This window comes from Lemur catta, chromosome 3, assembly GCF_020740605.2.
Source record: "Lemur catta isolate mLemCat1 chromosome 3, mLemCat1.pri, whole genome shotgun sequence".
Taxonomy (NCBI): Eukaryota; Metazoa; Chordata; class Mammalia; order Primates; family Lemuridae; genus Lemur; species Lemur catta.
In genome coordinates, this window is record NC_059130.1 from 81,301,755 (window position 1) to 81,321,763 (window position 20,009).

General features: G+C 42.2%; 1 protein-coding gene across 10 annotated transcripts in view; it reads right to left on the reverse strand.

Moving 5' to 3' along the window:
• Positions 1–6,575: 6,575 nt before the first annotated feature.
• The window catches only part of FGGY (FGGY carbohydrate kinase domain containing), a 384,478-nt gene continuing 371,044 nt past the window's right edge, over positions 6,576–20,009 (reverse strand). For 7 of the 10 annotated variants that reach the window (XM_045547904.1, XM_045547899.1, XM_045547900.1 and 4 more), the window contains 2 exons: positions 11,385–11,446; positions 6,576–6,802 (listed from right to left, as the gene is read on the reverse strand). In XM_045547904.1, coding sequence (XP_045403860.1) covers positions 6,721–6,802; positions 11,385–11,446 — 144 coding nt within the window. In that variant the 3' untranslated portion in view covers positions 6,576–6,720. The remainder of the gene's footprint in view (positions 6,803–11,384; positions 11,447–20,009) is intronic. The other 3 variants (XM_045547909.1, XR_006734168.1, XM_045547908.1) reach the window with 3 other exon arrangements.

The following is a 20,009-nucleotide window of genomic DNA, read 5'->3' on the forward strand; positions in this document are numbered from 1 at the left end:
TCTCACTCAAGCTACATGTTCACTGAGGGTTGGCTGAGGATGGTGCTCTGAACCGAGGCTGAGGGCGTCCCCATCTGGAACACGGCTGGTTGCTGCATAGGAGAAAAGAAAGCTCTGGGGATTCTCACACTGACAATCAAAGACGTGACCCAGAAATAGCCCACATCATTTCTCACAGCTCATTAAACAGAACTGGTCACAAGATCTCTCAACCACAAGGAGACAGAGGATGAAATACTACCATCACGTGCAGTGGAACAGGAAGTTGTTGGAGAACATCTTCAATAGCTATCACTCACATCAAAGTGGTTGGCAGAGCGGTAGAAGTTTCTAGTCAGAAGTTATGGTTGAAGGCCCATGGGTTCTTTCTGGGAGGTCTGTCTGGACTAAAGGAAGGCCCCTGCTGGTGGCTGGAGCATTAGGGGGAACTGGATTTTGCCCCTGAGGGAGGTGGTAAGAGGTAGATAATGTATCAGGGTTTCATCTAAGTAGACTCTCACATAACATCTGTCCCTACCAGGAAAACTGGAGAGCGAATCAGATAGATACCAGTCATTTCTGTTTGCTGAGTATAGGTAGATAAGCCTTCTATATGTCTAACTTGAGACGGGGCTTTCTGGGGCCAGGTGCAATGGGAGAGATGATTTATAAGTCAGAGTAGCAGGAAGAATTTAACCTATGGTTAAAGGAGAACCAAGGTTCTACCTACCCAGGGAGACAGTCAAATTAGAAGGGAGTAGTGAGGCCAGAAACAAGAGAATAAATAAATGAGGCCTGAACCCAGGAGGTTCTGGTGGAATGAAATGCAACGTGAGGAATGCACTTTGACAAACAGCGTAGGAACAATGCAGTGAAGCATGTGAGGGGACTCAATATTTATCTTTCTTTGTGCCTAGTGTAAAGATAGTGGGGCTGTTTCAAGAAGTCAAGCCAGATTGGGCAAACGTGTGTGCATTTTAGGGAAGAAGTCTGCTATTTGTTGAGGCCCCAAATGCCCGGGGATTAATGGCAGAAAGACTAATTCCAGACCCACTGGCTGGGAAGGGTTGGGGCTGGTCTGAACTGGCTGTTTACTGCCTGCCTCAGTCTGGGTTGCCTCGGGGATGGAGTAGAGCTGAGTCTGCAGGCAAAAGATTTTCGGTACCTGCACCTTAGCAGAGCTGAGAAAGGCAGGGCTGAACATGTTTCAGCTTTCATCCTTTCCACATGAGCCGTCAGACACACCTTTGTCACTGGCATCCCTGGACTGCCTGCAGCAGCTATCGACCGTGTTGCTCACTGGGCACCTAGCACAAGGTTTCCTCATTGTTAATTCTCTTTCTATGTGTGTTCCCTCTCTCCTCAACCCAATGCTGGCCTCTTCATGCACCAACAGGGACTATTCCAGCATTTTTGACATCATAAGGGCTCAATAATGGCTGGTGTTGCTGACGGAACACAGAAACTTTGCCTGTAGAAACTGGATATGAAGTTGTCCAACTTAACTGGAAGCCATGCTTCTAGAAATTCCATATAATACATATATATTCATTGAAGAGAAAAATTGATATTTTTTTAAACTTTTATTTTGTGTCAGGCACTGTGCCAGGCACTTTGCATAGAATCTTATTTAATCCTCACATTAACCATAAGACAGATATTTTTCTTTTGCTATCCCATTTTCTAAATAAGAAAGAGATTAACAGGTGAACTGGCTTGTGTGAATTCATACACCGTGTAGATTAATAAGTGGTGATGCTGTGATTTGAAGGCAGGGCTCAATGACCCCATGGCCCAAGGCTTTCTCACTTTACCTTTGCTTGCCACTAGACATAATACAATACTTTGATCAACAAATGAGTATCAGAGGGGCCTCCTAGATATTTGTACATCACGTTAATGAGGGGGAGCAGGGAAGAGAGAGCAATTAGCAAACTAATGAATCATCCTCTGTTGCACAAATTAGCTAATTTAATTTATTTAGGAAGAAGCAGAGGAGTGGTTCTGCATCTATGTTCCAGCTACACAATCTTGGGCCAGATACTTACACTTGGAGATATATGTTTCCTGCTTTGTCAGGTCTGCCTTACCCATTTATTCTAAGGAGCAGATGAGATACTGTATGTGCAATCAATATGGAAACTGTAAAGAAATATTTAAAAGGAAAGCATCATTACTGATTTTTCCTAAATAACAGACATTAATAAATAAATCATTTTGCACTTCAAATGTGTTTAAAATTATACGGTAGGGAGGTAGGCTCACTCTAGGTTTTAATAAGGAAACACTTCTAATTAAGGCTTTAGGGCCTGATTTAAGCAAATAAAAATTAGGCCTTTAGAAACATTTATGCTAAGAAGTAATTTTAAGTGATTTTCTGTGCGTAATGAAAATTGACCACAAAATTAATGGGTGAATTAATGCTAAGTTGAGAAGCCTGAATTTATAAGTCTTTGTTTTTATTTAAGTTACTTTAGTGTTACAAATTTTATAGAATTGTCAAATATATGCAAGACTGGGAGAAACATCTTTTTTTAAAAAATGTACTTTTTCTTTTAAGTTCACCCTCTACAAATTATGAAAGGATTAAAAAAAGCTTTTCATATTCAAGATTCCCTCCTATTACTGTCAATAGTGGTTAAGTGTATTTATGGAGACATGAGACAGCACAAAGATTCTTCTGTAATTCATCAGAAGTCCCATCTTAAGTATAATTACATTACACGGCTCTGCTCTGTCATTAGTTTCTTGTTTAGCAACAATGTCCTCCATTTTAAATTCTTTGATGCTAATTATTTGTAACTATGCCCTTGAATTCTGAAAGCATGTGCACCACAGCCCTGGCGAACAATGGCTATTTCTGGACTACAACACCATTGGTTTCCCATAAGATATCATGCAGGAAATGGTCTTTAACAACGCTGAAAATTTGCAATAGGTTTCTAAGCTTGAATGACAGCCCAGAATGAAGTTATGTGGTTATATGTATGTGTATGTATGCAATAAAAAACTAAAAGCAAGTTATTAGGTATAAAGCTTGATTTTTTTTTTAACTCTTAGTGACCAAGTCACATTTGAAAGTTTCTGAAAGTTGCTTAAATTAAGGCACATTAACACATACTATAGATTGTTGGACCTAAAAGTGAGGTATTTTTAGTTCTACCAGTCTTCTTTTTGCAGAAAAATGCCTTATGTCTGTGTAGTTATTCGTTTATTGAGCACCCCTTATGTGCCAGGAAATTGATTACATACAGAGAGCACACCTAAGAAAGTCTGTGCCTTCCAAGAGCTCACAGCCAGTGGCTAGGGAACAAATAAGTAAACTTGAGTAACTTGATTATTCTCAGGCCTGGGAGAAATAGAAGATCAAGTTAATATTAAAACCTAAATGTTCCAGCTTGTTACACTCACCTCCTGATTTGGTATCTCCTCAAAGCTGGGAGTTTTCAGTGATGTCTTATAATATTTTTACTGCTCCTCTAGGAACTTACACTTCCCAATTCAACTGGCAACAACATAGACCGTGCTCTGAATATAAAGACCAAATGCCCAGGCTAGGTATCTGCAAGAGAGGGCATCCCTTCTAGATGCCTTCTTGGGACTCTAACTCACCCTGGCATTGGGTCCTGTAGCTCTGCAACATGCCCCTCCATCCTGCCATCCTTGTCTTTTCCTTCCCACCTCCTTCCCCTAGCTTTTGTTCTCTTTGTCTCTTTTGAAAGTTCTTCACATATGGGAAGTATTTTTGGTCAAAATGAAAAACCTGTAATGTGTTCTTGGCAAAATGATTTGCTAAGCAAGGCTGGCTTCAACTTGAAAGAAAAGCTTTCAGTAGGCAAGAAAACAAAAAATCCCACAAACCACTCTGGCCACGCTGTAATTTTTATTTACAAAAGCTAAATATACTTCATGTGTGTATTAAATAAAGCCTCCTATCCCAGTGCAAGAAAGTGAATATTGGAGTCATTAATTTTTTTTTTTTATTGAGCTACACATGGTTATAGACGTCTATATAGACATTTACATTTTTCCTAAAACACTGGCTTTATGGTAGGAATCAGAATGATTTTCTTAGGGATGAACCTTCTGGCCAGGAGGCACAAAGAGAACCATGTACAAAGAAAATCTATGGAGTGCTTATTATCTGCAAGGCATGGTGCTATGGGCTTTATACACAGTTCTCTCCCTGAATCTTACCACTAACCCTAGGAGGTAGGTAGCAGGATGACCCCACTGACAGAGGAGAGGACTGAGGCCCAGATAGGTTAGCTGTCTTGTCAAAGGTTTTCAGCCTTTCCCTATTCTATCGGGCTCTCCCTCATTGTTGAGATGCTAAAGATGTCCAAGTGTTGCCATGCTTCTCGCCTCATTTGTATGTGTTTTCCTTTTTCTATGAAGCAGTGAGAACCCAAGGTCAGGTTTGGGTTGGATATAAGTTGCTTGAAAGAATGACCATATCCAGGGCTGGTAACCCATAGCGTGCGCAATGTCACTCAAGAGCAGGTGGTGGGCAGGATGCCCACAGTGGAGTGACACCTGAAGCTTTGCACCCAGGCAGATCTGGATTTGAAGCCCATCTCTACCACTATACTGTGTGACTCTGGGCAAGCTGTCTATCTTTGCTGAGCCTCAGATTTCTCAACGGGAATGTGGGGTAATGCTGCCTACCTCACAGGGTTGCAGTGAGGATAGGACAGAACACACAGGAAGGACCTGGCAAATAGTCAGTAATTATGCATTCTCTCTCTGCCTGTACCATACACAGCTACTGCACGCCCGGGCCTGCTCCAGTTTCTTAGTCAGGGCGGATCAGCTTTTGCAGGTGAAACCTGCTTGCCCATGGACCTGACATCTTGTCTAGATTCTGCTATACCCCACTCCTCCTCGGGGGAGCTCCCAATCCTCTCTCATCCCCAGCCCAAGCTCCAGCTGGCATCTAGCTGTGAATGAACTGGACTTCCTCCTGCTTCGAGGCCTGCTGGATCAGAGACCTACACCCACCTGCACCCTGGGCCAGGCCTAAACTCTCTATACCCATTGGATACTGGAGAATGCTATTGCAGAGCCGGCCTTGGTAATGGGGTGTGGTCATCCTACTCAGTGTGTACTATTGTTATCATGAGAATCTTCTAGGAGCTGAGCCCCGTAATAATATAGGCATGGTCCAGACAATTGAGCTAAGTGCTTTACATGTATTATCTCCTTTAATCCTCATTATAATCCTATAAAGTAGGTGCTATTAATATCTTCATTTAAAAATGAGGAAATTGAGGCTTAGGAAGGTTAACGACCTTTATCCAAGTCACACATCTAGTAAGAGAGTTAAGGCCAGGCCCAGGATTCCAAGTCAAGGCTCATAGCTGTCACGCCATACTGGTTTCCGTCCTACCTGTCAACCCTCCACTTCCTCCTCTTTTTCTGACTGATGCGCTACATGCAGCAGGTGCTTTCTTGGACTGCAGCACCTCTCGCCATGTGCTCTGATAGATTTATTTGTCTCTGTCTTTCGGTAGACAGAGAGCTTCCTGAAAGCAGGGACCATGTTTTATTTCTTCCTGTACCCCAGTGCTTCGTGCAATGCCTGGCACAGAGTATAATACTCCGGAGGATGTTTGTTGACTGATTTGTATCAGCTTTTTCTTTCCTACCTGCTGAAGTCTCAGCACTTCATCTACCCAGACGCATCTGAACTATGGCAGCTCTAGAATCAACATTAGCAATTACTCTTGGGTCTGAAATGATGTGTGTGTTTATATACATATGTATATGTATATCTCTCTGTGTTTGTGTGTTTGCTGTGGTATCAACTGAAACAACTATAGCCTTCCAAACACTTGCCTACATCAAAAGCTTTTAGCCATCACATTTCTTCAGTTGTCCTTAATCTGAAAACTTTCCATAGCCTTTATCTTTATGACATAGATATTTTTGAAGAATGCAGTCTATTAAAAAAATAAAATGTTCCCCATTTTGGGTTTGTCTGATGTTTTCCTAAGATTAGATACAGGCTATGCATTCCCAGACAAAGGGATACTTTTTCCTTCTCAGGCTATCACATCTGGAGGAACATGAAGTCCATTTGACCATCTGAAGTTAATTTTGATCACTTAATCAAAATGTTGTCCTGTTTCTTCCCAGTATAGTTAACATTCTTTCCTCTCTTGTAACTAATAAACAATCTGTGAAGAGACATCTTAAGACCATGCATACATCCTGTTACTCATCAGAATTCCCTCCTGGATCCATTGATGATTCCTGCCTGTACCTATCTTTAAAACATGATGATTGCAACATGATGATCCTGCAATTAAATGCAATATTTGACTCCAGATTGGATCCTGTACAGGAGAGGGAAAAAAAAAGCCATAAAGGACACAGAATAAACATTAGATGTCCCACTAAAAGCAAGATAAGTTTTTTATTTAATAGCTGACATTGAATCAATTAACAACTTTCCCCTAGAGTGAGTGATCCACAAGGTCTAGTCCTATGTGGCCTATGACCCTATGTGAAACTTGTGTCACTAGGATGGTGCCTGTATGGAAACTGCCAACTAAATAGCAGTGGTGTTTTGAAATGGAAGACACAAGTTCTGATTGCACATGTCTCAGGGTTCTTTATTAAAAGACAGTATAGAAATGATGAAATGATACCTAAAAGGTCTTGAATATAAGATGAAATGACACAGGGCCCTAATGCAACGACACAGAACCTTCTGGCATCAGTGCCTGTAAGGCCTGTTTAGTCTCCACTCATAATCGCTGAATACTCCTTCTGGTGTTCAACCAGTTTCAGGAATACTTGATATTTCTTGTCATAATATCTGTGGGAGAAAAACGAACACATTGAATGATCTCAAGACAAAACTGTCACATGGCTTCCCCCTTACATTTAGAAAAATGGGAATAGATCTGCCATGGCTGCGGTCCCCCCTCCCCTGTTAGGGACCGGGCCACACAGCAGGTGAGCAGATGAAACTTCATCTGTATTTACAGCTGTTCCCCATCACTTGCTTCACTGCCTGAGTTCCACCTCCTGTCAGATCAGGCACTGTCTCCCCCACCCCCACGTAGGACCGTCTAGCTGCAGGAAAACAAGCTTAGGGCTCCCACCGATTCTGCATTATGGTGAGTTGTAATACAATGTAACAATAATATAAATAAAGTGCACAATAAACGTAACGTGCTTGAATCAACCTGAAACCATCTCCTCCTTCCCCTGGTCCATGGAAAAATTGTCTTCCATGAAACCAGTCCCTGGTGCCAAAATGGTTGGGGACCTGTGTCCTGTGGTAATGCTGACATCTCCCAGTTTTTGAATACTTACAGCACCCCAAGCAGTGGACTAATATGTTTCATACCTATTATATATAACCTCAATGAAGTGCTGTTATCTCTATTTTAGAAATAAGGACATTTGCTCAGAGAGACATACACAAAGTAGTATAGTTAAAAACTGGCATAGCCGGAATTCAGACTCATATCTGTCTGACTTTAAAGCCTACACTGCATGTACTAAAAGGCCCATGCTTAACAGAGACCGCTTCACATTCCCAGATGCCATAAATATCTCCTGCATGACTAGACACAGGTTGGATGACTGGTATAAAACCGCAGCCTGACCAGGGATGAGACTGAACATTTCAATCACCCTTTTGTGGATTCCACACCTAGATTTCCTTTGGAGACTGCTTTACCCAGGGGTAAAACCCTGTGGATGCACGACTAATGCCTTTCCTGGAGCTGTGCCCTGCCTTCCAGGCATCTCATAGTGGACCTCGCTCTCCCGTCCTACCCGGCTAACTCTACAGGTGCGACCTGTTAGAACTGGTGCTGGCCATGAATCAGATGGCAGAGCAGCTGAAGCTGCTTCGGCATCATAATCCTGAAAGGAATAACAGCAGGCTAGACAGATAACACTTATAGACTTGCAACTTTGTCCTTACTCCTCTCAAGAGATCCTTTCACATTCCCAGATGGGGAAGCTGACATAGGTGAGGGGTTGATAAAGGCAGTTTAGCATGTCTTGGTAAATTCTGGGGTGCACTGAAAAGGAGCCTCATGAGAGAGGTTTGGCGCAAGCTTGTGGATTTGGGGCGAGAGGCTGTACACCTGGATATACATAGACTTCGACTTGTCACACAGTTACGTTAATATGAGTCCCTCTACCCACCCCCCACCAACATTTCTACCATAGGCATTCTGGTAAGATAGGAGCTATAAAGGGGCCAAACACAGCGTTAAGAGGTGGACTGTGAAGGCTGGGTTTGATTCTCAGTGTGGCCCATTACTATATGTTACTTAATCTATCTGCACTGAAATTTGCTCATCTGTAAAGGGAGTTAATTATAATAGGATCTACCTCAACAGAGCTACTGTGTGAATTAAAAGAGGAGATATATACAAAACACTTAGAAGAGTACCTGACTGATAAGAAGTGACTTAAATGCTATATTTTTAAGTAATTAGCATTTTAATATTATCATCAATCTAGTTATGTAGGTACTGCTGAAACCCACTCTATGAGCCTTCAAATTTATTAATCATAGAATGATTTTAGGGATGATTTTCCCCTTCTAATGGTACTCTATGACAATATAATGGTAAGCAATTGTTTCACTATATGAGATGGATTTCCTAGACTTTGGAATCTTAAAACCGCTAGAAGGGAGATAGGGTTAGTATCCCTTCTCATACACTTGAAGATTTACAATTTTAAGTCTGACAACTTTGTAGCAACTTTGTTCACTGGCCTTATTTATTCTTTAGATAAGGGGAATCATACAGTATTTGCCTTTTTGTGATTATCTTATTTCACTTAGCATAATAACCTCAAGATTCATCCATCCATGTGTGGCCTATGTCAGAATTTCCTTCCTTCTAAGGCTAATACTCCATTGTATGTATATACCATTTTTTGTTTATATGTTCATCCACTGATGGAAATTTAGGTTGCTCCTGTGGTTTTGGGTATTGTGAATGATGCTGCCGTGAACAAGGGTGTAGAAATATCTCTTTGAGACTCTGCTTTCAGTTCTTTTCAGGTATACACCCAGGAGTAGAATTGCTGAATCATGTTAATTCTATTTTCAGTTTTTCGAAGAGCTGCCATACTGTTTTCCATAGCAGCTGTGCACATTCCCACCAGCTGTGCACAAGTTTTCCACATCCTCACCAACATTTGTTATTTTCTGGTTTTTTTTTTTAATGATAGCCATACAAATGGGTGTAAGGTGGTATCTCATTATAATTTTGATTTTCCTAATGGTTAGTGATGTTGAGCATCCTATCATGTGCTTATTGGCCATTTATATATCATCTTTGGAGAAATGCCCACTCAAGTCCTTTGGTCACTTTTGAATTGGGTGGTTTGGCTTTTTGTTGTTGAGTTTTAGGAGTTCTTTATATATTCTGGATGTCAATCCCTTATCAGGTATATGATTTCCAAATATTTTCTCCCATTCTGTGGCTTGCCATTTTACTCTGTTGTTAACGTCTTTTATGGCACACATTGTTTTCAAGGTACTTTCAAGTGACTGTTCTGGAGTCACATATAAATTTGGTCTGGGCATAATTAATGAGATTCAAGGTGATCCTAAAATTTTACTTATTGAACTACAGTCCCTAGATCAGTCTTTCTGTGATTCTGACTTTTTAAATCAGCTGAATCCCCTCACCTCCAGATTCTCCCCAACTCAGTTAGTTGCTTCTACCTGGCACAGACCTGATTAAATGTCTGTACAGCTAATGATGTAATTGGAGGCAATGAGATGTGAGAGTAGCTCAGAAGGAAACTGACTCCCTCTTGCCACTTGCAGATCCCTGGATCGCCTGCAGATGGTGCCACAGCACTGCGCGTGCCACCTCCCTCCCAGGCGACAGCTGCCAGCGGCCAGCAAGAAGCCAAGGATGCTCTTCAAAAGGAACACGTGGGGCTTACTGGAAGAACTGAAAAACAGACTTCCCCCAAAAGTCTTGGGAGGGTCACAGAAGAGATGGAGAAGAATAATCTGTTTCTAATTTCAAGAAAAGAGGGCCACTCCAGCTGCCCTCAGGGGAACAGAGGGATAGCAGCCCACAGCCCCACTGCCCAGTGGGAACTCAGATCTCTCCACGTTCTGCACGGAGCTGCCCCGTGCAAGTGCCTGCTCCTTTGACCCTGGCAGGTAGAGAAGGGTTTATATTCAGAGAGTTAAAAGCCTGACTGCATTGGGAGACAAAGAAGAAAATGAAAAGAAATTGGGTTCTTTTCCCACGAACATTGATCAATCTTGCTTTGGTGGTATCAGCGCCTTTTTCGGTCCATTACGTGAGGTGGAATTTGCTTTTCTGTCTTAATCTCAAATACTTTCTTAAAATTATAAGGCACTGCACAACCGTCCCTTCATCTTGAAACTCACTGCCAGTGAATTAATGGAGGTCCTTTTCATCTCTACCCGGGATTATCGAAAAAAGCCTTTTATCCAGTCTCTCTACTTCTATCCATTGCCCCCCTCTAATCCATCCTCTAAGGGGGATCTCTCACCACTGCTCAAAATTCGGCATCCCTGTCCTGCCTGTAGGATGAGGTTCGAGGTCTTTAGTGTGGCCTCCAAGCTCTTTAGGAGTGGACCGTCTGCTTCCCCATTCTGCCCTCCCCCAGTCCCACTTCCTGCCATGTCATACTTTATGTTTCAGAATTAAGAATTGTTTATAGTTAACCTGCACATACCATGCTGTTCTCACTTTTATAATTTGCATATGTTATTCCCTCTGCCAAGAATGTTACTCCCTCCCTCAGCTTAGCCTTAACCTCCTCTCAAAACCTCTCCCTCACCCCTGCACTGTCGTATCCCTTTCTTCCTTGGGTTACTGTGTCACCTAGTGATACTTCTATTGTGGAGCATATCCCTTTGTTCTGAAAGGATCTATGTGCACAGATCAAATTGTGTCTTATTTCCCTCTAAAGCCTGCCTGGAGTCCAGCATAATGCCTTAGCAGGAGCTCAATACAATAATATTTTTGTTGAATTGGGGTTAAAACACTAATCAAGATCATTTTGTAGCCCTCAATGCTAAGTGATACCAAGTGTAAAAGAATGGACAGATGCTACTGGGTCCTTGGATGGGAAATGGAAGAGACCCGTGCTTTAGGACACAGAAGACCAGATTTGCTGTCAACAACCTAGGAAAAAGAACACTGGCCTGACAGTTGAGAAGCTGGCATTTGACCCCCAGGTCTGGCCCTACATAACTCTGCAATCTTAGCTAAGTGAAAGTGACTTTAACACTTTGGGACTTAGTTTTCTCAACTATTAAATGAAAGCACTGGGTTAGTTGACCTCCTAAGTTTAGTCTAGATCTATAGTTGCATGCATTTGTATCTTTCAGTTTTGTGGCACTGTGCATATAAAAAATATAAACTTACTTTTTATCCTCTTGTCTCGGGAACACAACTTTTCCCACTTTGCTCATTTTTGCCATTGCCTCCTGTTAAGTGGAAAACAACACAGACAGCTGAGTTGGAAAGCTAAATCCAAAGTGAAGCTTGTCACAGGCAAGGACATTCTTGTTAGAATTCTCTTCCCTTTAAGATTTTTGGTTAGTCTCTATTTTTTTTTCAACTTATTTTTCTCTGGTAGCAAGAATAAAATCCAATGAACATTTAAAGTTACATCTGTGACCACACATCCTGAGCTTAATAAACAGTTGTACATTGAGGCCTCCAGGGCATAAACAACCCAGACGACAAAGCACTTCTGTGACTGCCTCCAGGGACCGTGGGAGGAATTATTTCCCCTCCTCACCACCTGGACACGGGGGCATAAGAAGGCATCATAATCAGCCCCTGAGTACACTGTCTACTTAATTAACACAATTACTGGATGGAACCCACTTTGCACCTGTACTTTTTTCCAGCAGTCTATGAAATTGTGAGTACAGACGTGAGACCCCTGGGCCGAGTCTAATTGACCCAGGTTCTGGAATGTGACTTCAAGACATTCTTGTCTTTACCATGGGGCACTCAGGCAGATGACATGTGACAGCATCTGGGAGGACATGGTATGGTGTATACAGCATCAAGGTCAACCACAGATTGTGTTGGCCCCATCACAGGAGTGGAAGGGTGAGGTTTCCTTGGGCATCTCCTGAGGCTGTTAAGGCCATGAGAAAGTTAAGGCGAATGGAGTGAACCCACGCTTTGGAGTCCAACAGATCAGACCAGGGAAGACTGCAAGCAATAGCACGCAAAGCTCCACCGAACAGGCCCAGTCTTAGGAGCAGCTACTGAATTTTAATTGCTAAGGTTGTAGTCATTATGGGATCACATGTGTACAACTCCTCATTCCACACATTTATTAACCACTCACTATGTGCCACACACTGTGCTATAGACACAGATTTGCATACGACAAACTCTTTGTGCTGGATAAATTCATATCCTAGCAGGGGAGGAAAACATGTAAAAAGTTGACTACCACACAGAATGTAAGAGCCCCTGGGTATCTTTAAAACATATCCAAGTGTCCCTCTGACCAGCTTTGCCACCTTACTGCGACTGACCCATTGGTTGGTTGATTTTCATGTTGCTAAGTGCTTCCCTCCCGACACTATATATTTACTGGTTTATGTGTTCATTACCTGCCCTCTCCACGCCTGGCCCTAACCAGGATGTAAGCTACACAGGGAAGGGGCTTCGTTTATTTACTGCTGAATCTCAACACCTAGAATATTCATAAAACATACTGAGCCCTTTTATGTGCCAAGAATAGCACTCCATATATATGTGATTGAGAGAGGAAGACTGCACGGGCCCTTCATCAAGGAGCTCACCGTAGAATGGAAAAGACATTTACCATGATCAAAATAGAGTGTGATAAATATTATGCTAGAAGCAGATAAACTTCTTTTCAATAGTTATTCGAGGGTTAGGAAACCTGATAGCTTTTTCATCTGCTCACTGACACGAATTTCCACTCCTGCTAGGTCGTTCTGCCGACTCTTTCACAAGGATAGCATGAACATGCTGAACTAGTCATCTGTTTTCCTAGCCCTCAACAGAGTTGCAAGTGCCGACGGGGAGACCAGAGCTGCTAAGAGTAGCGAGCATATTGACAGCAGAAAGAAATGGCAGCCGTAAGGAGGGAGGAGATTTTTTTAAATTATGAAAAACTATTGACAAAGAAACCCTGGGCAAAGACAAAAACAAAAAGGGCTGTCTGGAGCCGTTTTGTGAAGGACCAAACAGTCAAATGCATCGTGGTGAGGCTGCTGCCTGCTACAGAACAGCACTGCTCACCCTGACCTCCGTCAGAACCTCTTCCTCCCTCAGCAAGCATGAGTCTTGCTGAGATCAACTTCGCCACTCCTCCTGTTTTGTCCTTGCCTCTTCCTTACGTTGGGCTCTGCGGTACTTCCGGGGGGACCCTGCCTCCTGCCACCAATGCTGAGCCTTGGACATGCCCTTGGGAAAGGCTCTTCCTGGTTGCATGCAGTGCCCAGGGTTGAGGCAGCATTCCAGGATTGCCATCGTGGGTGGCATCCAGGAAACTTGGATTATAGAAGGTACTCCATAAATGCCATTTTCCTGTCCACTGTCACAGACGTGTGGACAAATGCAGACATCGGGGGGAATTCTTTCTTCCTTTCTTCCCATTGCCTTTGCTTGTTTTAAAAATAAATTATTGAGAAGCAAACACTCACTGTAGAGATTTCAAAGGTTTAAAAAGAGGTTGTTTCTCAAAAAGTAGAGATTTAAATGTGAACCTTAGCTCAGGTATCAGGTCTACTGAGAAGATTTTTTTCTGACTCATCCCCGCTGCCTGCCTCCCACCTAGACCGAGTTATTTGCTCTCGCAGCAACGTGTGCTCCTGTCTATCACGGCGTTTATGACATGGCACCATCATTTGTTATTAACAGATCAGCCTCCCCAACTAGACTATGAGTTCCTTAAGGCAGGAATTGTTATAATTATGTTCACTGCCAAAGTCAGCATCTGGCATATCGTATGCACCCAGAGAATGTCTACTGAATGAATGAACTTAAGGATAATACACGTGACAGAATGTTAAAATGGAAGTTTTGGCTGAGATCTAAAGATGACGGATATAAGGTACCAGAGCAAGCTGGAAACAGACCACCCTGAAGAATCTGTACAAAGGGTGTCCGAGGACCCATTAATCAATTCTCAAACCCTTCATCCACACGGAAGGTCAGACAGAGATGGATTTTTAGGAAAGAGGTGTTGGTTTATTGCACGTCAGGCCTCCTTCCAGGGTGAGGTGTGAGGGGAGCCTCTCCCTTCATGAGTCAAGAGAACAAGGCTCCACTGAGACCAACAGAGCTGGATGCATGTCCTGAGGTTGTGGCACACAGGGGCTTGTGTGTGACTCTTGCCTGGAGCAGACGAGCTGGCTGGCAGCTTCAGCGTAGACATGAAGGACAGCTTGCCCTGGGATCAGCCAGCACTGCCACTACTGTCAAGCTCAGGCTCCCAAAGGCATGCCTGCTTCCCTAGACCCTCGGTGGCCCATGTGTGAGAAGGTGTCCGGGGATGTCTTCGATTCTGTCCCATATGGCCACCTTGCCAGGTAGAGTGAGTCTGAGTAAAGAAGCTGGAGGTGAGCCGCTGGGTTTCTAAGAATTAAGAGAAGAGTCAGGAATCTACTAGAATAGAGAGGCATTAACCAAGATAAGGATGTTTCAGGGGGAGGTTTTCAGCGGTGGAGGCGCTCCAAAAAAATCTGTGATGGAGCCTTATGAGAACAAGAGCTAGCTGTGAACACCACTAGGCTAGGAGAGTATGGAGCCCATATATGACAGCGCTGATCAGACAAGGAATTTCCTACACCCCTAATGTCTCTTCCCTTATGCCCACTAACTACCTCAGAAGAACAAGAAAAAAGCTGATGCATGTAGGAGAGGAAGTGAATGAGGAAGAAAGAAGAATCTGATTACAGCTGCGTCTTCTCATTTGTGGCAGACCCCAGGTAGAGAACCTGGGAGGCATCTTACCTTTACCTTTATATATTCCTCCATATTTGGATTTCTGAATTTTGGCAATGTTTCACAACTTAAAGGGACCATAAAACCTGTTATCATTTAAGTGACTTTGTACTTATCTAAAAAAAGTAATGGAACCACCAGAATTTTAAGCCAGGGCAGGGAAAAAAACTAGCTCCCCTGAATAAATGTAAAGGGGAAGTGGGAATAAAAAATAAAGTTGATTTTTGATTCTACCTCAAGAATTGTGTTTGTGCTACACAATTTTTGTTTGCTCTACATAGCTTGTTAAACACACGTTACATATGTATAATAAAGATCAGATGAAAATATATTAAAACATTAACAGGTTGGAGAGCATGGGCGATCATTTCTTTTCTTTGTCAACTTGTTTTTTGCATTTCCAAAATTATCTACAGTAGCATATATTGATTTGATAATTGTAAGGAAAATACAAATATACTGCATTATGTATATATATAAAGTTATGCTTACACAGGCAGTCAAAATGACTCGGGCTCCCTTTCCACTCTCCTGGAAGGCCGGGCTCCTTAAGAGTCCTTGGCACTATCCAGAGAATGCCCAGAGAATCAGTGCTGTCATCAGAAAGAGCACTGCTGAGTTTTCCAATTTCTCCAAATAATTAACATAAAACTGAAATCTCATGATCCCACTGGCTGCAGTAAATCTGGAAATTACCACAGCATAACAATGTGAATTTATTATGGAGATGCTGACACATGCTAAATATAGTCACCCCCACAATATATTTCTGTTCCAAAGGGTTTATTTGAAGTTGGCCTCCAAATTCCCACTTTTTGTCAGCAGGCAGGAGCCGGACAATCTTAATTTGTAGCACGCTACCCTCTTTGTTGGAGAGTCTAGACAGCACAATGAATACAGTGACTTTTCTTTTTCCTTTTTGCCCACACAATGAAAGCTTTTTAAAAACAAAATATTTTGCAACATAGCATTTTAATCACTTCTTTTCTTTCTCTCTATAAGGCAGAGCTATAAATAAACCATGAAAGTTCACATTTGATTGTCACTTCTGAAAGCAAGTGAAGGGTTTCTGTAGGAAAAAATAGGGGCCCTGTACTACGGCCATGAAAGACCTCATTCATGGGTTTGACCCTTCCCCGGCGTGTTGAGGCCGAGATACCAGTCAGCACACACTGCTCACCACTGCTCTTGTGGCAGCTTTGGCAATCGCCAGGCCTCTGCATGGGCGGGGGAAACACCCAGTTCTCATGTGTTGTGGCCTGGCTTGGGAGCTACCAAAGGGCAGTAAGCTGCATGGGGCGAGTGACCAGGGAAATTCGGCTACAGAAAGAAAGGGGCTCCAGAACCTCTGGAGAAGATGGAGATTCCATGAGCGGTAGACACACTGATGTTGGCAGTCTGGGGAGCAGAGGATCTTGTACCTTCTCCCCTACCCGGGAGAAGGGGAACAATGACCTTAAGACTTTGGGGGAAACTGTCAGGTAGTCTAGACTGAGGTACCAAAGGGCACCGCAAGCTTGGCAGTGTCCAGAGTCACGATCTGCAGGGGAGAATTAATCAGGACCTGGTGTGGTGAAGGCTAGCTACGTGTGAACTCCCAGAAGGCAGGAATTATGTCACTGGAACCCTAATGCCCAGCACAGTCCTGGCACTTATACGTGCTTGTTAAAGTTTGCTGAGTTGTTGAAGAAAGGGGTGATGGCTTTCAAAACATAGGCAAGGTGAGATCACCAGAGCCAGCAATTAAGTGGCATACATACACTCCAGGGAGTGCTCATGATTATCCATCCGGACTCTGGGAGAAAATATTGATTTATACGAATTTTTAGCCTAAAGAAATTAACTAAACTTTTCTAGCATTTAATATGCAGGTTGTCACTAGATCTATCAGTTGGGCCACGTGTCACAGTCATGAATCATGTAAGATGTGTGAGTTTTCTTGAGAGGAGAGTGGGAGCTCTGTAACATCAAGGGAGGACAGCTTGGCACTTGCTTATATGTCCTCAGCTTCGAGGATTTGCTGCATGTTGTTGTTTACATGTTTCGGGTTGGTGATTTATAGGGATTATCGAGTTTTATTTGAACTAACTCTCACCAAATGGGCAAGCAGCTCAAAAAGATTTAGTCAATGGATTGCAAGTGATGGTGACAATTCAGATGCAGGTAGATGAGAAAATGGTGACACTTACTCAGTATTACTTCTTCACATTATAAGGTAAAAACAATGAAGACCACCTAGTCAGATAAGACAAGAATTGCCAAAAAAGTAAGAATTATCAAGAAGACTGTTTGAAATATAAATACACAGGTACATATAAAATCATTTAGAAATCATTGAAAATAATTTAAAAATCATTAAAGACACAACTGGTCATGAATATATAGTGTAGCTTTACATATTGCTAATGTTAGTATGAAGCCGTCATCATAGGTAAACAAATGTGAAATATGTCTTGTTTCAGCTATATTTTACTTGTTTTATAGAGTAAATAATCTATAAGCACTGCATAACATGTTCATATTTTTTCATAAATAAGTTTTCATGGATTGAGGATGCATGCTCAAATTTTTTTTAACCGATGGGGTATATGATCCAAAAACACGTGGTGCCCATGGACCCGGCAGCCAACTACCACTACCATTGCTATGCGATTGGTTGAAGCCAACATTTCCCAGGTGCTTACTCTGTGCTGTGCTTTGTGTGAATTGTTTTATGTACATGACCTTTTTGACCTTCAAAATAACTTTATGACACAGATATTATCATCTATCCCCACTTTATGAATAAAGGAACCGAACAGAGAGAGAGTATAAGTGATCAGCCCAAGGTCACAAAGCCAATATATAGTAAAGCCAGAATTCAAGCCCAATCTGACTCTAGGCCATTGTTTACTTAGCCTTATCCTCAGACCTGTTGGTACTATCCCCCCATAATGAAAAAAGCCTGATCCTTGAGTTCTCTAACCTTGAGTTCAAATCCCATTTCTGTTGCTTTTTAGCTGTGTGATCACCTTGAGTGAGAATGAGTGTGTGTGTGTGTGTGTGTGTGTGTGAGAGAGAGATGCATCAATACAGCACACTGTATCTTTTTTCACAGATGCTGACACATAGCTCTGAAATCCATGAATCTGCCTTCTTGAGGAACTCTGACTCATTTTACTGGAACAACAAGTTCACATGCTAATGTGTGGGCTGAGAGGCACATGACCCCTCCATAGAAAAACAGAAAATATATCAATGTGATTTTCCTTCAACAAGCATAAGAAATGGCTAGTTGTTCTTTTATTTATTTTTGGTTCTTTATTTTTTTGATGCAGTCATCTTTTGACCTGCACCTGGTATTCTGTGTAATCCCCATGCATTTGAGACAACAATATTGAGAAGCAAGAAGGGATGAGAGCAAAGAAAGAGTGGGAGAGGTTTTCATCAGTAATCATAATATGAACACTGGCACCTCTTTTATAACTTTAAATATACTGTATCTATCTGTCTACACACATGCACTTGCAAATCTTGTTTATAGTGTTGATTATATGGGTGATTTATCAAAATTCATCAAAGCGTACACTTAAAATCTGTGTATTTCACTTTAAATTGTATCTCAATTTAAAAATTGTAATAGAAAAAAGAAAAAGCCCACTGCATATATACATTGGTGTATGTTATTATGTATATACTTTATGTAATTTTCAACAATAAAAATGCCTACCAAGCAGAAATACAAATTTTTAGATGCCCAGCTGTCTAATTTTGACTCTAATATAGACCTCTAATATAGACCTCTTGATCACAAAGGAGGGGAGGTGTGGAGGCTCTCTCACTCTGTAGGAAATGGGGATGTTGTGGACAGACTCGGGTCTGACTTGACAAGCTTGCTCCTGCCCAGAGCCTTTCTCCTTCCCAGGAATGCTCTTCTGGATCTTTCACTGTCTGGCCTTCTCACATGACTTAGGTCCTCTTCAATCATAACATCTAAAAGACTCACCTTGGGCACTCTTGGCTGAAGCAGTTCACTTTTCTCAAACACCACGCATCACACCATCTCATTTTCTTGTCTTCGTAGCCCTTCAGAGCACACAGCATCCTCTGACATGATACTGTTAGTTTGTTTGCTGTCTGCCTGCTCCTCTGTGGTCCTCACCTCTGCTCCACCCTCCTGAATCTAAGCTCCATGAAAGCAGAGTGCTTCGCTTTTGTCTTCATTGACGTAGCCCTAGCATTTAGCAGGGCATTTGTTAAACATTAGGTGAAAGTATAAATTTGTTGAATGTCTGCTTTATGCAAGGTACTGTGTGTATATATTGTGCCTCATTTGATCCTCCCAAACATTCTGTGAGGAAGGCCCTGTTATGGAAATTTACAATGAGGAAACAGAGATTCAGAGAAGCTAAGTGACTTGCTTAAGCTGGTAAATTGCTAAGCCGGGATTTGAAACTTGCTTTAGCTCAGAAATAAGACCAGGCCCATTCCTGGAGGAACTCACAGTCAAGAGGCAGATCTCTAGCTTTCATTCATGATGATTTGCCTTCCTCTGATGACTCTGGGGCCCTGTAAAAAACTCTAAAGGCTTGCTTTCTCCACTGTCAAAGATAAATTCGGTTATGATCATTATATTGTGCTTACAAAGTCAGGAAGGTAGATTCACTGATGTATAGAAAGACTGTTCATATTAATTATTGAAACAAACAAAATTACTACCAGCTGTTTGACCCTGAGTAAGACCCTTCCCCTCCCTGGGACTCACTTTCTTTATCAGTAGAATGAGGGGGTTGGATTAAATTATCTCTAAAGTCTTGGCCAGCTCTGAAATCTGTTGGTTTCATGCACGTGTTTTTTTGATTAACTCTCAGTTGACAAGTCCCCTCCTCCTCCCCATGGTACATTCTATTAGGGTTGTACTAGGCTCACTCTGACAGGGAATATGCCCACCGTGTTTCCCCAGCAAGGTAGAGTTTCATTCCAATTCAGCCACAGGCAAACGTGGCACAGGGGAGTGGTTCTATGCTGGGTAAGGTTGTCAACCTCTGTTGCGACATTTTGAGATGG